Genomic DNA, 21208 nt, shown 5'->3' with positions numbered 1-21208 from the left:
TGTAGGTAATGCAGTGACTATAGATAAGTACCTCATACAACTCCACTTCAAAAAAATCTGAACTATTCCTATAGAATAGAGGCTTTTACACCTATTTTTGAATGTCTTCGGCATTTGTTTTCTATTGAGCAGAGATGATTTTGGCGCAAAGGTGCCACTGGTAAACCGAGCCATCTCTCTTTATCTCTCTCTCACATTATCGCGATTTTGCACTCTATCATACCTTTTTGCATGCATTTCCTTTGACCTATCTCTATTCTCTCAGGCTCTTACCAGCCTGCTTTCTCTCTTCATTCTACAGTAAAATGCATTAGTGCATTTGTGTCTCTTTTTATTCATCATTTTCTTCCTTTTTCAAATTTCTTTCCTTCTTTTGTTTGGATTGTGGTTTCCATTTGAGGTAAGCTTTTTGGAATGACAGGGAAATATGCGGGGTTGGGCCCAACTAAATAACTGTGATGTTTAGGCCTTACTCAATCCTCTAATAGCCAATCACATATGCATGAAGATGAGGTGTTTGGTATTCAAAAGAGCAAAATTAAACCTCAAGCTTGCAAAAGTGCCAAAATGAGATCAGAATGAAATTTAGACAAGGATGCAGCATGCATTTTGAAATGCAATTAAGTGTTCGGATTCCTTTTTACCATGAGAAATTCAACGAGAGAAGAGCGGTGGGATTGTATGTGTGGGTGCTAGTGGTTAAGTGCATGTGTATGTGTGCAAATGTCAGTTTAAGAATGCTGTGTGGTTCTGTTGGAGATAGGTAGATTACCCCTTTCATCCCTTTGCTAAATACACACCCAATCAACCACCCACCCTTCAGCCCTTCACATGTGAATTAGTATGTAGTAGGAGGACAACCTTGCATAAACAAAGATGCCATTTTAAGCATCTATTGCATTGCATTATGGATCTTGCAGTTGGATTTTGCACCTGGAGTTTGAAGATAAGCACAGTTGACTGATATGCTTGCTGCATGTTAGCGTAGCCTCAGGCTCCGGACTCTGTTTGTGAACTCTCATGCTTAAGTGTTTGTCTCTTTCTTTCCTCCTACAGCAGCCAAGAGTTTGCTCAACAAGAAGCCAGATGGCGTTAAGGTGAGTTGCTTTGCACAGTGCAGAAAATGCCTTGTTACTTGCATTAGTTTGCTGGAACGTTCAGTGTCTGAGGAGCTCTCTGGATAGTTACTATGTGCACTTAATTACCGGTACATCATTCAGGGACAGTCAGTCCAAGCAGTGGGCAATGGTTATTATTTCTTAGCTTGATCTCACAGTTCCTTCAATTGGTTAAACCAGGACATATCTACATTCATATGGTTAGAAAGTTTACAGTTGGAGGAAGGTCTGTTGGCATAGTGTCCATGTTGGTTGGCCATTGAATAAATGTTTTCTTACCTGTTACTACCTTATTGGACAGGGTGGGTGGTTAAACAGCTGTCTCCTGATCTCCCCCATGTTGTTACTAGCCTCCTTTTATTTCTCCTATGTCTAGCATTTTAGAATACAATAAAAATGTGCTACCTATTAAGAAATTTGGTTTGAGAAACATAAGCAGTTTATTTAATATTTTTCTGAGGGATGCACCGATCTGTCAGTCAAATATTGGTATTACTCATCTTGTTGACTACCATCGGACTATCGGCAAATAAGATGACATTCATCGATGGCAGCGGCCAATGTTTTGCTGTTGTTACACAACAACTGTCCACAGGCTAAAAAGCAGGGCTTGAGACTAACAGCTCCCCGTCATCCCGGGGACAAGAAAACGTATTTGGGACGAACAGAGATCTCAGAATCAATTTGTTAGGGGACGCACCAGGCCCCCAGGAAGTGTGCCGGGCTTTGAAGTAGGGGTGTAACGGTATACAAAAATCTCGGTTCGGTACGTACCTCGGTACACAAGTCACGGTTCGGTTTTTTTCGGTACAGGAATGAAAAAAATAGACAACTATTAAATATCTTTTACTTATTGGTAACCTTATTAAAACATACCACCACAGCAGTTAACTCTTTTTACACAATTTTTGAATGAAACCAATATATCGATAAAATCCTGCTTTTTCACATTGTTTGAATGAAAATAGAAATATAAAAGTGAAAAATAAAATCCTGCTGTTTTTTTAACACATTTTTTGAATGAAAAATATAAATATAAATTTCTGCTTTAACAGTTTTACTCAATTAAAATAAAAAGTATAGTGCAGCTGGTCAGCTTTAAAGCCTGCTCAGATTCAGGTTTACTGGGAACTTACTTAGCTTTCCCACTTTGTTCAAGTGCAGTAAACAAAACATGCTTATATCTAAAGTGCAGCTTAAACAATTTTACTCAACTCCAATGGCGTTGGTTATTTCTTTAGCGCGATGGTCAGAGAAACGCTCTTTCTTTTTAAACGACGACGATATCGTAGTTTGCACCAGATTGCTTTTTCTAGTCGTGCCGGTTAACGTTCAAACTCGGGTGGTGTCGCTTTAGATGCGTTAGCATGTTAGACGTGTTTCCAAGTACATACCCGACCACTGTTCTGCAGTGTCGGCACACTGCTTTTGTCTTGTCCACTTGTTTATTTCCATCCTCGTATTTTACCCTGAAACCAAAGTGTTCCCAAACGGAGGACTTAAGGTTTGCGGGTGGGTCTTCAGGTTCGTCAGGCTCACTTGCCATGTTGTCAAAATGCGAGAATGCGCTGCACAAAGTGAAAGCGGAGATTTACGGGACTCAGTCCGTCACTCAATTATGTCCTTTGGGGAACTAGATATTTTAAATGGTTCGGCTCGCAAAAACGTAATTAAAATAAAACAAAATAAAATAAAATAATATCCTGCGCCCAATAATTTGGTACAGGGTCGTGCCGAACCGAAAGTCGCGTACCGAACGGTTCGACACAAATACATGTACCGTTACGGCCCTACTTTGAAGTCAATTTTCATAGTAACCAAACAGTAGTACTACAATTTCCAGAGTCCGTCACGTGATGCCATTGGGCCCAAAAATACTTTTTTCCCATAGACGTATAGCCTATTTGGAAAGAGAAATCTGTAAATCAGTGGATACATTTTTTTGAGTCACAATCTCCCGCGAAATGTCTGGATTTAAGATCAAGATTTGGTCTGATGACATTTGGAAAGTCTAGATGAGCCACACAATTAAATAATGTTATCCTTATTCAAGCTAGTGGAGCACTAAACCTTAAGTCAGCCACTCAGCTGTTGGAAGTCAGCCGCTCTGCTGCACTCAGGTGTACTTGGCGGATTTAAGCCTCTAGTGTGGTTCCTCTATGGGCCAGACAGTGTGGAAGATGTGGGTACTTTCATACTACGTAAAGTAAGCATTTTTGGCTTAATGCGGCAACTTTCATAGGAATGAACGGGGCCCTGCCTTCAATAAATTTGAATTGACATTGGCAGGAGGAGAGCTAGTTAACGTCAGCTGTTAGCTGTTAGCATCCGATGGCCAAAACTACAATGAGTTACATTATGATGCGTTCACGCTTTATCCAGTAAAAAGAAATACTGGGCGAAGGTTATTATATTATTTAATGTCATCATGATTTGTTCACATGTTGGCTAATCTTGTATTGGCCTTGTATCTTCAGTATTGGCCAAACTGTTGTTTAAGACATTGTTATTGTTGCAGAATTTCATCGATGCATTCCTAATTTATCCCTACCATCTGCACAGCCTAGTTTCCTCAATACATCTACCTTTGTGCTGAAGGGTACTTTATGAAACATATTTAACGAGATCTTGGTTGGTATCAGTGTAACACTCATTGACATCACATCTTTGGGACACATGACTTGGGAGGATCTCTTTGGAATGGACCATAGCTAGAGTGTGTGTGTTTCCGCGTGTGTGCACAAACGTGTGTCTGAAAAGTGTGTATGTGTGTCATTTGCCCTCTACACTGCCCCCTGCAGGTCAACAACAAAGCCAACACAGTGACCAGTCCTAAAGACACTGGCCCTGCCCCTGCGCTGGTATAAATGCACAACCTCACCTACACCCGCACCTCCATCCACAAAACCTCTAACACCTCCCCACCTTACACACCCCACTGTGGAGGAGGTACAGGTTCACCCTTTCACATGGGCTCAGATCATTTCCTGTTTGATCTCAGCCTTGCTTGACTGAAATTCTTAACCAGCTTTATAAAAATATAGAAGATATTATGGGTGAAACAAATGTCGAGCTCAACTTTAGGCTATCCCTGAATGAAATAGTGTGTAAAAGCTTTTGTGGCTGCGCAGCATGTCCCAGCTCCAGCATATTTGATACAGCTAATCCTAAAAATGATCTATTCATAATTCAGATTGATGTGTTCATTCATTCATCTGAATTAGCAGCGCATGCATAGGGCATACAGAGCTTGGGCAGTTTGGATTTGCTGGATCTGTATATTGTTAATGTTGGGTTGAAACAATAAGCCTTTACACACGTTTGGATCGTGTAGTTGTGTAGTGTAGTTTTAAATCTGTAGTTAGGGGCAACCTCTACCTCAACCCCCACCCTTGCCCCCCTTTCCTCTGCAAGAGCCCCTGCTCTCTCCTTTCTCTACACACCGACACCATGCATGCTCCTACCGTGTCATTAAATGTACTTTAGTGCTTTCAATTTTGCATTTGATGGTGAAATTCTTGACAAGTTGTGAGGGTGTGTTATGTAGGCTTTGCTGCTCATGTAGTTTGTCTGTGCATGGCTGGAGTGTGAGGATGTCGCCTCCTTAGACTCATTATGATGCTACATTCCCGAGTGATTTGGCCGTCATTCATTGGCTTGCGCATGGTGTCTGCTGACTGGCTGTCTACGTCAGGCCACATGACTGTTGCTCTGCATGATGTCAAAGGCTTTCTGTCCCCCCATTTGCTGTCGACATGATTACGCATGAACACAGGCACATGGTATCTCTCTCTCTTTCTTTCTCTCTGTCTATCCTTCTTTCTCTCTTCATCATGATGCACACATAAACACACACACAGACAGACAGATGCAGGCTGCTGATGTTATAATCTAGCATAATCGGGGTGAGTGATTAGAAGGACTGAGCCGGTCATCAGGATCGATTCCACAAAAGCCCAGACATCTGATTACCGAGGCAGGATGATGAGAGAAAAGCAGACACAAAAAAGAGACACTGAGTGACAATGTCATTCAGGAAGGGAGATAAAAGCACGAAGAAAAAAAAAACAAGAGGGAACAGGCAACTGAAGAAGGGTTTATTTTTTATTTGATGCCAGATGCATTATGATAAATACACATATAGATAAATGCATGTATTTATGAACATGGATAGATAGATAGATAGATAGATAGACACAAGCATCATACTATTTCTGGCCCTCTATAGTTATTTCTTTCCTCAAGTTCTCTGTCATCTGTTTTCTTTAGGAACCACAGACAACTGTGATCCATAACCCTGTGGATGGAAATAAGGTATTAACAATAAAACCTCAATTTTAACTTGTTAGTTGTATTTTATTTACATCAAAGCCATTTGCTCCTATCAATAACAATGAAACACCCACCACCAACTATAAAAAAACCCCTGTCTTGTGCTGTTATATAATCAGCTCTTAATAAATTATGTTCATCAGGGCATCCTGGTGGCCGAGGGGTTTAAGACCCTAACCATGTTAACTGAATAAAACCCAGACCGGGACTTTTGTTGCATGCCATCCCTGTAAGCTATATTTTAATGAAAAAAAAAATCTGACTTTTTAAACTTTTAATTATACCCCCACATTGGCAATAGCCGTGGCAAGAGGCATTATGATTGCGGGTTGTCCATCCCTCCATCTGTCCGTGCATATGTCTCATTCTCATGAATGTGATATCTCAAGAAGGCAATGAGGCAATTTCTTTGAATTAGGCACAAACAGCCACTTTGACTAAACAATGAACTGATTAGATTTTGGTGGTCAAAAGTCAAGATCAGTGTAAGCTTGTCTGTGTCATGGTCTTGAATGCAATATCTCAAGAACCTCTTTAAGGACTTTTTAAAAATTTGGCACAGCAATAAACTGATTAGATTTTGGCAGTCAAAGGTCAAGGTACTGTGACCTTGCGTCTATCCCATTGTCGTGAATGCGATATCTCAGTAACGCCTTGTGGGAATGTCCTCAAATTTGGCACAAACGTCCACTTGGACTCAACTGAACTGATTAGAATTTGGTAATCGATGGTCAAAGCTCAAGCTCACTTTTACCTCTCAAAACATGTTTTTGGCCATAACTCAAGAAAATAAACTGTAACCTCAACTTGACTGGTTTGCGGAAGCATTCAACACTTAATGATATTACATACACAAATTGTACTATATTGTTATTGTTAGATGCATGACATATCCAAACTCTGTCTCTTTTCATTCTTTGTCAGGAGTCAATTGAGAGTGCCAACACCACCATTGAGGATGAGGATGTAAAAGGTGGGGAATCTTGTATTTTTGTTTGATTTAGCTACTCACAGTTTTCACTTACACTGTGAGGTTACAACAGTCGGTCCTCACCGTTTCCAGTCAGACTGCTCACTCCTTTGTATGTTTTTCTTCATTCTGTCAATGCGGTTAAAATGCACAGCAAGTTAACAGCTGCAACCCCCCTTTTTAGCTGTCAACTCCTTGGAAAATGCAGTCCGCCCTGTTCTTTTTCTGTCCTGCCCTCCCTCACATCCCCATATTTCTCCCATCTTGTGTCTGAGGACAAAACACACTTGCTCTTTGTTTTTATTTTTGCATACATTTTTATGCTTTCAGTATTATTAAATGATTGACTTTTTTTCTTCTCCATCTTATCTTTTGTTGAAAATATCCATTTTTCTTTTCCCACAATTTCTATCCTGCCTTTACCCATACATACATACATATGTATGTCCTTATCTTTGTTACATCCCCCATCCAACACACACGTGACACCCAATCACACACCCATCCATGCAACCACTGACAGCCCTTCGTCTGGGCAGCTTAGTGAGCGGTATCTTGAGCTCTAAGAGCCGTTCCTCACAGATGTCTGACTCAAGGCAGACTCCCACCTCCTCAATTCAGAGTAAGTCCCTCTGCAGTTAGCGGGGAGATGCCCTGTTTTGTTCCCTTCCTGTTACCCAGCCATTACTGGGGAAAAGTGATCTCTCCATGTAAAGTGTCTCAAATCCAGCTTAGATAAGTGGGTGTTTGATACAGTTTATAGTTTGAGTTTTTTGTCCTTATAATGCACTGACTATCCCTTCTCCAGTGAAATAAACCCTCTGTTTTTGACCCCTAAATATCTGCTCCTTCCATCCGATTTATTCTTCTGTATTTGAATAGGATGAGGATTCTCTCCTGCTGTATATTCGTGTCTTGTAGACACAGATGCTGTTCTCACTCCTCCATTTGCCCTCTGTTCTGACTTCCCCAAACATTGACTTGATAACATTGACACAGTAAAAAAGCTGACTGACATACACACTCATGCACACACACAGTGTTGTAGCTTATGGCTGTGAAGGCAATAGAGCTGAAGTACTGATTTATATCTTTCTTTACAATTTAACATGTCTTTTTTTGCACAAATTAAGTATTTTTTTTAATATCCCCCAGCCTGCACCAATAACAATAAAGGTAACTGTCAACATTACTTAGTTGAAACTGCTTTTGTAGCAAATACTTGCATCTGAGCATTGGTTTGTCTTTGTTCATTTTGAGCTTTGTTGGGTGAAAGGAATCGTGTCATCTTGCATTTCCCTGCCTGATATCACTATTAGTCATGGGAGGCTTTCTTGTTGTCTTGTCACTCGGATATGAAATGACAAAAATTTAGTGCAATATTTTTTTGAGCGCCTTCCATTTCTAATAACTTTGAAATCCTGCTAATTTGTAGACTAGAACCCATTTGAAGCCAATTCGATGTCAGATTTCCTTTTTCTGCACCACTCAGACTGACATTTGCCTGAAATTCAGTAACAAACTAACAATGTTTACATCAGTTTGTGTAGCTGATGATGTTCTGTGAACTTGTGTTTTAGCTCGCAAACAGGAAATTATCAAAGTCACTGAGCAGTTGATTGAGTCTATCAACAATGGAGACTTTGAAGCCTATGCGTAAGTATCTTTCTTTCTGCTTTTGTACAGTAACAGCTAAACGGCTATACTGATTCACTCGTCCTTTGCTGATTCTGTTTTTTTTTTTTTTTTCCTCCTTTTGGTGAAACAGGAAGATTTGTGATCCTGGTCTAACTTCATTTGAGCCTGAGGCCCTGGGCAACTTGGTGGAAGGACATGACTTCCATCGCTTTTATTTTGAGAATGGTAAAACATTAATCATTGGCAAAACCTCCATCTAATTTTAGCAGCATCATCAGGGCAGTTGAATGTGGCCTGAAACTGTTGCATTTTACTAAACAGATAAATGACATAGAGTACCAACAGAATTGTCCATTTGAGAGGGAACTGCTCTCAATGACAAATGCTTGCTTGTGCTACTGTTGTCCAGAGCAGTTGAAATTTGTAGTAGCCGTGGGTCTGGGGTTGCTCCAAAGGGTGCAACTAGCCAGCTGGCTCTGCACCCAAACTAGACACTGAGAAAGAGAATTTGGCCTTTGGAAAGATTAATGGTTGTGTATTATTCATTCACATCAATTTGTTGAAGTTTTTCCAGCTGCTGTGGAGATTTTAAACAAGATAGCTTTGTTATAAACATGCTTGCTTCCGCTAGCATGATGTGCTGAATGATCTAATGCATCAGTTATTTACGCTGAAGCACCATGGGGAAAAATCCCTGTTTGACTCTCAGTTGGCAGAATGAAATGTTATCAGACCCATATATCAGTTTGTTCGCAGTCTCCAATTGTTTTGTTCTGTTCATGGTTCAGCTTCCATTTTACATGAATTCTCATGTAGCCTGCATCAGCACCACATCAGTTTGCTGCTGTATATAAACCAACTGAGCAGACCTGTCCCCCTAAATGTACATTGAAAACATTAATAGTCAAACATAGAGGAAAGAAATTACAACAGCTTTCATTAAAGATTCCTCGATCTTGTGAGTTTATTGTTATTATGACGTCAGAGCAAGACGGGATTCAGCCGTATACAGATCTTACCAGCATGCATTGTACACCAATGAAAAGATTCTGCTTAGGATTGCCTCTAGGGATGTAACGATACCAGAAACTCACGATACAATATTATCATGATAAAGAGTCCACGATACGATATATATCACGATATTTATATAAGGGGGAAAAAAATAGCTATTTTATTCAAAAATAGTGCATGTACACTGTACAGCATGTTATTTTTAACTTGGAAGCGTATCATAAACAAATCAACACATAGCTGAACATGTGCTTTCATTTCCCACCTATTACTGCTAGGCAGGCAGACATTAAAGTGCCATAACAAAGTCATGTCAATTAAAACTATAGTGACAGAACATGAAAATGGAAACATTCAGTATTTTTTAACCTACTCTGAACAAAAGTAGTGTAGTACTATTACTAGAAAGCCATCTGAATTACATCAAATTATGAGGATAGTCTTAATATTAATCAAATATACAGAACTTAGAACAATCAGACCATGCAACAACAAAATTAACAAATTAGAAATACTGTAAACTCAATAACACACAATCCCTCACTCACAGATACACAGAGAGACACAGAGAGACAGAGAGAGACAGAGAGAGAGAGAGACAGAGAGAGAGAGAGAGAGAGAGAGAGAGAGAGAGATGGGTAGAGATGTGTGTAAAAGAAAACCAAAATAAATAAAGCCCAGCCATTTCCCTGAAAGTCATAGAATTCACTCAGTTTGTTCACGCCAGGTTGACAATCTTGACATCAACACTTTCTCAGAACAGGAGATGAGGAGAGGAAAGCTCTGCTCCTGCGCTTTCATGTGATATGCGTGGCATTTCTGTGTGACCCTGCATTTGCGAGTAATCCATCCAAAAGTAATGTGTGTGCAAAGCTGTATGAAAGCTTTGGTATACACTATTTTAGTGTAAATTTATCTTTTTTTTTCGCTTTGAAAACATTGGACTACTGACAAGTGCTTGGTCTTGTCGGAAAGCCACAATTCCGCTGTTTCACATGATACGCGTGGCTTCTCGCTATGACGAACGGTCGTGGAGTGAGTCTGCTCTCACATGCGCGCGCAGTTGCATGCAAAGGATTATGGGGAATGTAGTCGCACAGTCATATTACCGGCTCTTTAGGAGAACGCAGCTATATAACTACTGTGGCATTCCCACGATGGTATTGAGAATTTATTTTATCGCGACACCGCGAAATTCGATATATCGTTACATGCCTAATTGCCTCATATCAAACCAACCTTATGTAATTAGAATAGGTCACCCACTACAACTACTTCCATCTCGCAAGAGCCATATCTATTAATGCATGCAGCATAATGCGCCAACAAGCAACAATTGTGGAGCTTGTCACAAGCATAATGAGTTGATAGGAAGCAGGTGTGCAGGGAACTCACTGAGATAGCCTTGTGGGCAGGTAAGGTAGAATCCAACCTGGAAACAAATTGAATGTACATACAACACATAGTTTGTACAATATGGAATGCAAAATGTGCATTGATACAAATAGCCTATTTTGAAAATAAGGAAGATCCTCAACACAGTGAAAGTAGGCTATTGAGCATGTTTGTATGAAAGAAAGTACACATGGTGCATTAGTGGACATGGGCTAATTGTTTGTTCTTTATCAATATTTAGTCAGTTTACAGTTCATGTTTGCTGGTGCACTCCAAGGGCACGGCTGTGGTTATGGACTAACCTTGGAGCAAAAAAATCACTAATGTATAATGACTGCTATAAATGGCTGAATGTCCTCAGTCGGGGTAAAAATAGTTCAGATAAACCAGATATGTCCTAGAAACCTCAATCACTTGGCGAGCCTGTGCTTGTCCACTATCCAACGTCAACATATGGAGACTTTTAGTTTCTTTTGCTTTCATATCAGTTAGTATTCCTTCTAAAGTAGGGTCAGAAATTTGTTTTTTTAACAGTCATGCAGCTGCATTAGAATTTCCAAAATCCAAGTGGCAGGTTACATTTATTTGATATGTGCTACTTAGTGACATTTGCCCCCTGTAATCAGTCATTTTGTCTCCCTTCCAGCCCTGTCTAAAGGGAACAAGCCGGTGCACACCATCCTCTTGAACCCACATGTGCACCTAATTGGGGAAAATGCAGCATGTATTGCCTATATTCGACTGACCCAGTACATGGATACCAGCGGCATGCCCCGCACCATGCAGTCTGAGGAGACCCGTGTGTGGCACCGCCGCGACGGCAAGTGGCAGAACATCCACTTCCACCGTTCCGGCTCGCCAAGCATCCCCTCCCAGTAAGAGACAGTAAGAAACACACAGCAGAAACACTTTGTTAATGCAGACCTCCAGTGGTGAACCTTCTCACCTTGCCACAGTGTTGCAGGTGTGGTCCAGGGTATAGTCAGTACACTGTGACATCATTGTTGGGTGTGGTTACAGGTGCAATAGAGCACACTTCTGACCACACCCAGCCGCATGGATGTGGTTGGGTGTGGTCAAAGGTGCAACAGACTTGAAACTTTCAACTACAGCAACAGTAGCTGTTTAAAGTAGCTAACCAAAAGGAAAGTAACAGATTGCTAAGCTTTCCATTCTATCACAACACATAATGCACTTCCCAGATATAAAGGGGGGGGGGGGGGGGATTTACCACTCAAAATTTGCTGTTATCTCTGATGGCTTCTCAATTCTAGCTGACAACCTTGAATTTTGTTGACTAGAATGACGACTATCACTGACAGAGGGAGTGTTTTTTGGCTAGCTAGCTTAAATTAGTGCTAGCACTAAAATTAAGAGCCAATTCATAGTTTCCACGTGTTCATGAGGATCCACTTTGGTCTGTGTGACGTCAGTGTCGTCATCTACCCATGCCTGTCTGTGGAAACCCCTCAGCGGATGTCGGCATGCAGCCTACTTTTTGCAACTGCGCAGACTGTACACATAGCAAGCGCGCCAACTGCGCATGCTCCACTTACAGAACTAGAGCACTGCCACACTTGCTATGTTCCACACTCCAGTACAGTCAAGCAGTCAAGCCACCTATGTCTTCTTAGTTTCAGTCTCACTGGATGTCAGCAGTGGGAGGACGTTAAGCTCACCTCCCAGCCCTCCTGTTTTTATTGCTGGGGGCTGACACTGACCCTCAGTAGTACTATGAATGGAACAGCAAGCACGTCCGCGTGACCACAGCTGTCCACAGACCTTCAGTGCAGAAAGAATGTCTGAGCCTTAAATCTCACAAGTTTTTAATGTTTCCAGTGTAATAAGGAGAAAGCGTAAAAGGGTCTTAAATATGCACTTGGTGGCTGCATAGGCCCACATGATATAGCATAATGCTTGTATAATGCTAAAATAGAAAAATGGACAGCATCCTCCAAACTCATATGATATGGAGTAGGCACACCGTTTCAACATGTGGGAAATTCCAAAGCTTGACACACCTGTTGTGCCTTTTTACAGCCGCTAAGCTATAATTAAACAATTCCTGTTTGGTGGAGGAGTTTATCAACGGTCACTTGCAAAGGTGGAACATTTTTCACGACGGACTTGTCATAGCACGAAAAGCACAGCTGTAACAATCACATTAATGGAGCTCTGGTGCATTCATAAGCCCTTCACACCCATGCAGGTTTTTCCATAAATTCGTAATTCTGTTAGCTAATTTGACTCCCACACAGGAAAATGATGGGTGGAGTGTGCTGAGAATTAACGGAGATCACCAAACCTGAAAATGAACAAATCATGACAGTGTAAGTTGTCCCACCTTAACAGGTACAACATGAGCGACAAGAGAGTCTGTACAAACACACACATTAGGCAAAGTAATGGAAACCACCTGGATCAATGGACAACAGGTGTGTAAGGACTATTCCCAGTTTGCAATACCAGTGAGCCAGCATGCACAGTGGTACCGTGCCCAGGCCTGTTAATGTTATTAACCAAGCTGGTGCTTCCTGCTCTCCTGCTATTACATGTCCTAATATCAGCTATGAAAAAAGCCCACTGGTCTGATTATTTTATTACCCAACATGGTCATAGCTCTGTGTGCCCCTCTGCGTGTATAAATTCAAATATATGTTCTCTTTCTCTCTCTTCTTGCAGTTAATGGAATATCAACATGTGGTCCAAAAAAAAAAAGAAAAAAAAATCCCATCAGCAAATCTAGTAGTGCAGTCAACTAGCCAACCCATGACTGCTGTCTGACCTTTGACCCTTCTTTAAGGACGTGACATCGCACAGGATACAAGTATTAATACATTTTACTGTTATGGCATTTTATTAATGGACATCATTCGAAACCACCACCGGGTGGCTGCACACCGTATTTGGACATTATGAAACAAGCATATTGACATTTTTTTTGTTTGTTTTTTAAGATGTTTTGGTATGCATTTTAAATATAAAAATAGAGATGTTTAAAAATCTACTATTGTAACCTCTCCCAAAAATTAGTTCTGTATTTTTATGTGTATTTATGTGTGTGCAATACAAAAACATTTGGAAGATCAGAATGTTAAAATTGAGCTTGCTTTAGTTCTGGTGATGTATATACATTGTGATTGTTGATAAAAACAAACATTGAAATTGCTATTCTTGCTATCAGAGGAATTAAGAGTTTACGTAAAATCCAGTTTATGAGCTACATTTATGTTTGCTATGAGCTAAGTCATACTGTTTGAATCGTCCGATTTCAACCTATAATACTAATTTAAATGTAAAGAAAAGCAGAGCAGCTTACACTTTGCATTGAGATATGTTTGCCTTTATATCAGTGAAATAAGAAATAAGAGAATGTAGCATATATGTAATATATGAAAATTCAAGACTATTGTGTAGTGCATGGGGGGGAATATTGTAAGTAAGATCATATGAAACTATAATATCTTCTGTTTGATTTGTGAATCACTGACTTGTTTGTTTGCATTTGTTAATGTTGTGCATCAGTCCTGTCCCAAATGTTTCTAATGTCCTCCAGTATCATGGAACTGTTGTAAAAACAATAACACAGTTAAGGTTAATATCCAGCGTAAATATCAAAACCTCATATCTAAGAGGAGGAAGAATAAACTCCTGGTTGCCGAAGCACCCCTTACATTTTGTATAAAAATGAGAAGAAAACAAACTCATTTTTTCATAATGTTTGTACTTGTATTGTATGACTGTATGTAGGGTTTCTGTTGTCATTTTATTCTTGTCATTTCCAGTGTGTTACTAAGCCAATTGCACAGAGAAGGTGGAGATGATGAAGATGGAGCAAAGGCACTATAGTCTCTACCTTCAGTTAGGTCAAGTGCTAACTTGACGGTCAGGCTAAAAAGTCTGGAAGCGTCGTTACAGCATTTGATTTACGAACGTTGCAAACAGACAAGAGGATGGTATGACAGCAGTAAAGGAGTCAGATGAGACTGTAATAAATGTTGGGATGTCTTCCTTGACGATCAGTGCTTCTACCAGCCAGTGGCCTCCTTACCACTGCAGGACAGTGCCAGTGTCTTCGTCATCCTTACTTTTTGCTCTTGTCAATTGGTTGGTCTCTTCTTTTTTAAGGGGAAAATATGATAAACATTTCTTTTGACGAAACGTATGATGTCAATGCAATGCACCACTCCTTATATGGTGTGAACCTGTTGCCAGCACGGCAATGGATGGCTTAACATGTTTAAGAACTAAATAAATCAGCTAAAAGGTGTGATAATGAATGAGTTTTAACTTGTTTTGTGTTGCTGGTTGATCATTGTTGCCTTAGTGTGGTGGAGGGGAGCTGCATACAAGGATGTGTTAGACTTGAAGTTAATTATTTCATGTATGTCTTTATGATCTTTACTCTATCCTATTACATTCTTTGGCTATATTGGCATGATATGTCCAAATGTATAGGCCTATATACCGGAAATTCTATATACACTTTATATTGTTGGGGAGTAAATACATGTAGTTCAATTACTAGTTTAAGTGCAATTTGCTGTAGTCTGTGGCACCTACACTGAAATCTCAGCAGCTTTTTCAGTAGTTTACTACTTTACAAACTATATATTCATAGCATCTTATGATGTTTTTTGCCATACAATAGGGCACAATGCCACAGCTCACTGGCCACAGTTGTCATTTAATGACAATCATCTATTTGACAAATGTCACCTCTGGTTTGCAACCAAGATGTCACCAATTAAATACTAAGAATTTCCTGATTCCGCCCCAATAATTGCTCCATGTCCTCTCTTTAAAACATTGGCCAAAAAAGTTGGCCAAAAATTGGCCTGCCCTAGTACCTTAATTAAACACAGTGTTGGGGAGTAACTAGCTACATATAACTGAGTTAGGTAATTAAATGACAAGACAAATTTAATTGCAATCAATTACAGTTACTGAGAAAAATATGTAATTAAATTACAGTTACTAATCAAAATGTTGGTGATTACAAAAGGGTATCATCCAAATCTATTCTGTCTGGTAAAAAGCTCTGGCCTATATGAGGAATATAACATATTAATTTAGTCATTAGTCATAGTCTTCTCACAGTGCAGGAATGCCCTCTTTTGGCATATTTCAGGGCAACGCCAGTGAGCAAAGCCAGTGCAACAAATCGGAGTGCAACACGTATACACTTCTGTTTCTATGACTTTTTATCTTTATTGCCCAGTTTAGAAAAGTAATCAAAAGTAATAAGTTACATTACGTTGATGGAGTAACTGATTGATGGAGTAGTTATGTCACTTGTTGCATTTGTTACAGGGTAACTAGTAATCTGTATTACATTTGAAAAGTAACCTTTCCAACATGACAAACACACCCACACTTTACTCAGTGTCAGTTCAGTTGTACCTCTGTGTAACAATAAGAGATCCAGACTCAGATTGTGACCATTTCCTGTGATGTAGTTTGGATGTAGTTGAACTACAATTTGAGGTTTAACTTTGAGTAGTTAATATGTGGTACTTTTTCGTAATCAAGTGGTTTGGTAACCTACAGCAGCTAGTAATTCTCTAAACTTGCTATGGCCTGAATTATTCAAATTAATAAATGATTCAAATTTTAAGATGGCAATGTGCTTTTGGAAACATGTCAAAAAGGGTAAAGATAAACATTGTTATGTATTTATAGACTTGTCAGTTGTAGGGGCAAAACTAGAGCAGGTGATCAGTATTACAATAACAACTCCTTCAAAATGATGGATTTCATCCTGGCCTGTTAGTAACGCGTTACAGTAATAACATTACTTTCCCAGTAACGAGTAGTGTAACAAATTGCTAATAAAATTTCAGTAATAACATTACAGTTACCCCTAAACCAAACAACTCGTTACAACGTTACTTTTGTTATCACATCGCTACTGACTTGAAATACAACAGTCACATCAGTGGACCTATTTTAGAAACTATGTTAGCACGTCACTGAGCAGCAAGCTAACGTTAGTTTGAAACTCTTACCTTAGCGGCTGGAAATATTCCCACTACTTTGGTTTTGTCAGGAGGAAAGATGACAAGAACACTGTCTCCTTAGGTAGTCGGACTAAAACTCTTTCCACTGCGAAAAAACACGTCCTCAAACCTCCGGTCTGAAACACCTCGGAAACTACCACCGACAACTGAACAACGCGAAGCTCCAGGAAATACACCCTACCAAAGGTGAGCCCTCCTCGGCCGCAGAGGTCGGCTGTAGCGCTACACTAGCTAAACAACCCAAACTGGATTTTACTCGTGGACAGCTACAGGTTACACAGAAGTAATGGAGCTTGTGGCTGGATATGAGGTGGATGAAATGTTGCTCCATGAGTGACTCTCCTTCTTTCAGGCAGAGCCTCGGGAAATATCGGTCACAGGCAACTGAAGTCTCCCGAGTCAAAAGAAAGTAGGCTATCAGAGATACGCAATTACCAATTTTATGAGGTGTAACGGAAAAGTAATATAACGAGTAGTGTAACGAATTACTGTTGGCAGGGAGTAATGTGTAAAGTAATATTTTTTACTTTTGAATGGAGTAACGAGTAATGTATTACATTTTTAGAGTAATGAGCCCAACACGGTGTCTTCCCCTCATGGCTGCTCTGTCCTGTGACATTTCACAAGTAACTGGTTTGAGTGTCTCAGTTAGCCTACATACAGCCTCATTGAATGATTGACCCTCAAATTGATTATAATATTTAGGGTCTTTTTATGTTTTAAAAATTGTGACACTGCATAATGGAACCACAATTATGTTCAATTCTATTTTTAAATCTGTGACATTTCTATATCAATTTTAATTTTAATTTACAACTGTCTCCCAAATCCATGAGATGTCATAGGGTAGCCTATAACGTCTGGAGCTGCACCATAGACAATGAATGGTGAAAGATGTTTTAGATGACACTGAGGGCACCCAAAGGAATTCACATCTGAGAACACTACAACAGACCAAAGCTCATTTAGGTATAAAAAATAAAAAATATTCTGTGGGTCCAAAAAAATCAGGCTTCAATTTATTGCAGCTCCAGAGTTTATATCCTATGACATCACAAGTTAGAGACTTACTGCCTTGGTTTCTGACTCAGAGAGAGTAGTAGCTCATGGTCACAAATATTGACTGGGCTTTCATACGCCATGGAAAAAACATATTGGACTTTCTTAATTTAGGTGGCACTCCATTTAAACAAGAATCTACTGCTCCACTATTGCACTACCTCTGATGCCCAGCAGGGGGTAGCACCGTGATACACATATGTTGCTGTATTTTGTAAGTTAGCAAGTGAACTGCACTGTACAAATTCAAAACAAGAAACACTATACATTTGTAGACTTTTATTCTCTATCAGCCATAGACACACTGCAGCCATTTTGTTTTTGTCTTTTTGAATTTTGATACAGTAATACATGCCCTTATAGTTATTTATATATGCATTGTATATGTATATAACTGTCATCATCACAGAAAAGGGATGCTGATTCTTCAAATTAAAAGCATACCTGTCACAGTGAACTTCCACTAGTTTGCATTTTACATTTTTCTAAATCACAAAGTAAACAGTGATAGTGAAATAAATACATTACATGTTGTAGATACATACAGTAGCGATGCTCAGAGCTGTGAATAATGGTATGTTTAAGCTCTCAACCTGCCTCATTGCGCGTGTGCCTGGTGTGTCATTATCTTGTATTTATCATATGCCCCCCCGTCAAAATAAAAGCTATCTGTGGCTAAGATATACTGTACCTCATATCCAGTGCACGTAAAGCATGGAGGTGCTCCCTCCTGACATTCAGGAGTGCAAATGCAGTTTGTGTAAAATAAATGTTTCTTTTCTTCGCTGAGGGAAACTGGCACACACTCTTTTACTACACTCACAGACTCATTCGCTCACAAACAAACACCACACAAACTGGTCCAACACTCGTTCAAGAGATAAACTAATAAAATCTAACATGAAATAAAGCAGAAACACCTGATAACCTTACCACAAATGTCACATCAGACGAGTGACTCTTAAAATAGCTGTGATGACCTTAATCACCTGTGGCAAACAAAGATTAAATAAGTTATCTATACTTACTAGTAAACTCAAAATCAAAAATAAACTAAGACATCTTCAAAAAATAAGCTTATAATAACTGACAATATCCCTTCCGAACTAGCTGACAGTGCAGTATTTAGCACACACTCGTACATGCAGCACCTACTGCACAATCTCCCTCACACATTCACCATTCATACAATATGAGTCGAGATCAATTTAAGAGAAAAAGACCCTCCAAAACTGAATAAAATTAAACACAACAACACAGAAGGTGAGACACACACAGAAGGAAAAGAGAGGCAGAAGGGCAATCCATAGAACTACAAAGCAGTCAAAGCTAGGATCATAATGACAGATGTTGTTGATTAGTCATGCCTGCTCTACTTCACATGAGTGATTATTAATTCCTAGGCTACTGATGTCCATAATGTCTAGATTATAGATAATATATAATTCCCAAAGACAAGATTACACATAGCCTACACAAAACACAGCAGCAGCAGCAGCAGCAGCAGTTAAATTCAGTGTCGATACAGTCGGGTTTTCTCTGTGTGACATCTTGACCACCTGAATCAAAAGAGCGGAGAGGCTAGTACAGTGAGTGAGACAGTTTTTAAGTAAGGAATATCTGAGAAACTCTGGTTGTGAGAGGCAGTGCAGTGTGAGAGATATTGTCTTTCAGTCCGAGCACATACTCAAGGAGTAGTACCTGTGTTTTGCAGGTAAAGTGTTCTTTACCTTCAGGAGGTTTGCGAGTTAGTTGATGTGAATAGTATTCCTCTGTTTTTTTTCTCTTTTCTTTTCTTTTGTTGCTCTACCACAGCATCAAGACAAAAATATCAATTCTGACATGGAAAGTAAATTGAATCAGGAAAACAACAAAAGGCTTTCTTTGGTCACAAAAAGGCAAAACAACATGGGAACATGAAAAGAAAATCATGAATATGTTAAACCAGCCAGGGAAGAAAACAAGTTGTGAACAAAAGGTTATCTTCCAGGACTTCAATGGGAAGACAGTGGTAGATTTGAGGTGCAGTGGTGCACACTGGGATTGCATGTGGCTAATGCATAGGATTGGGGGGGACTTTAGCATGGGCAGAGCCAGGGAGCGGGGGAGAGTGTTACACATTTTTCTACTCTTCCTCGTCTTCATCGTCCTCATTGTTGTCCTCCTTTTCTTCTTCGTAGTAGCAGTGAAAGAGCTGGTGGAGATGCTGCTGGAGGTCGTGTGGTTTTGACCCTTTTATGGGATTGTCCACTTGCTCTAGAAGGACCTGTTTGCGCTGCCCAGCTCCCTTCACCACGGTTCGTCTGCGGGTGCGACCTTTATGCATGTGGGCCCTAGAGAGGAAGCAAGGAAAGGACGGGTTGGAAACAAACAGAGGAAGACAGGTCAGCTTCATCATAAAATGCACTTGAGGCTCTGTGGAAATTCAACTGAAGCAACAGATGTTGCTATTCATGTAAGATATGTTAAAGGAGAGAAACACCCAAAAATTATATCATGCTTTGTAAATCCAGCATTTAAGTGTGATCATGTGCACAGCATAGCTACTATAGCTGCAGAAACCTAAAGAAAACACTGGCCAATGATCAAATCCAGATTCTGTGGTGGCACATTCATGGCAATTACACATATTCTGACACCCAACAACTAAAGATGGGTGGATTTTTTATGGAAAAACCAACATAAAGTGTCCTTTTTTTAAGTTGTCAGCTGGGAAGGGCATTTGAGGTAATTTCGACATTTGAGTATTTGCATTAAATTATTGTCGAGTATTCACAAAAAGGAAAAAAAAATCCAATGTGAGTAGGGGTTAATGTTAGCCTACCTTTATGAATTGCACAGATTGTAGAGATTAGCTATGATTATGCAAGTTTAATGTTGCATAGCTTGAACTGCACATTCATGTCATTTATTTTGTCACAATAGCTTCAAGCATCACTCTTATACCTGGTTGCCATTCTGTCTGTAATGTTAAATCAAGCATGGCCTGACTGAAAAGGCTATCTGCAGCTGCTGGATCTGTGCAGATATTCATAGATAGATGGTAGTTACATCAATGCATAACTTTCTGACTCTCTCTCTCTCTCTCTCTCTCTCTATATATATATATATATATATGAATATAAATTACCAACGAATTTTACTACTTTTTATTGTAATATGGTAACCTCATTTTGAATTTCAAATAAAATTATTATAGTACCCTGCTTGGCTAAGTGGTAAACAGTAAACATTTTGCAGTAGCTTGCTGGTGGTTCAACATTCATATTTGCGTTGTGAATTAAGTAATTAATTTTTTTTTTCCTCCATTTTTTTAGTTAACTATTCAAACTACAAACAATTGCAGGCCATAAAAGGAAAGGAACATTTTTTAATTTTTATCTTACATTGCTTCTCTAATGTAATTGACCCCCTTTAACCAGCCCCCCCCCCTTTTTTTCCATCCTGTGAAGGCCTGCCCAGGCAATGCACTGATCAAGACAGAATTTGTAAAACTACACATGAAAATATTAGGTGTCAGTCAGCCAGAATAATAAACAGATTATTGCTATTTATTAACTAATTTTAAAAGAAATTGTGTGCTATTTTATAGTTTCCTGGCAAACTGACTAATCTTGCTTGGTGCAATTAGTCCACCTGGACCTTTCTGGAAGGCAGGTGTC

The 21208-nt window shown here is 39.6% G+C and overlaps 1 protein-coding gene across 11 annotated transcripts in view; it reads left to right on the top strand.

Annotated features, from left to right (window-relative positions):
* Positions 1 to 14737, top strand: part of camk2d2 (calcium/calmodulin-dependent protein kinase (CaM kinase) II delta 2) — a 52861-nt gene extending 38124 nt beyond the window's left edge. The window contains exons 13-22 of one of the 11 annotated variants that reach the window (XM_050044408.1): positions 1057 to 1097; positions 3920 to 3979; positions 5388 to 5432; positions 6375 to 6423; positions 6944 to 7042; positions 7576 to 7596; positions 8001 to 8076; positions 8189 to 8283; positions 11114 to 11352; positions 13150 to 14737. In XM_050044408.1, the coding sequence (XP_049900365.1) occupies positions 1057 to 1097; positions 3920 to 3979; positions 5388 to 5432; positions 6375 to 6423; positions 6944 to 7042; positions 7576 to 7596; positions 8001 to 8076; positions 8189 to 8283; positions 11114 to 11346 (719 nt within the window). In that variant the 3' untranslated portion in view covers positions 11347 to 11352; positions 13150 to 14737. The remainder of the gene's footprint in view (positions 1 to 1056; positions 1098 to 3919; positions 3980 to 5387; positions 5433 to 6374; positions 6424 to 6943; positions 7043 to 7575; positions 7597 to 8000; positions 8077 to 8188; positions 8284 to 11113; positions 11353 to 13149) is intronic. The other 10 variants (XM_050044409.1, XM_050044407.1, XM_050044410.1 and 7 more) reach the window with 10 other exon arrangements.
* The last annotated feature ends 6471 nt before the right edge of the window (positions 14738 to 21208 follow it).

Source organism: Epinephelus moara, chromosome 5 (genome assembly GCF_006386435.1).
Source record: "Epinephelus moara isolate mb chromosome 5, YSFRI_EMoa_1.0, whole genome shotgun sequence".
NCBI classification, from domain to species: Eukaryota; Metazoa; Chordata; class Actinopteri; order Perciformes; family Serranidae; genus Epinephelus; species Epinephelus moara.
The sequence above is the reverse complement of the archived record's forward strand: the minus strand, read 5'-3'. Positions and strand labels throughout refer to the sequence as shown.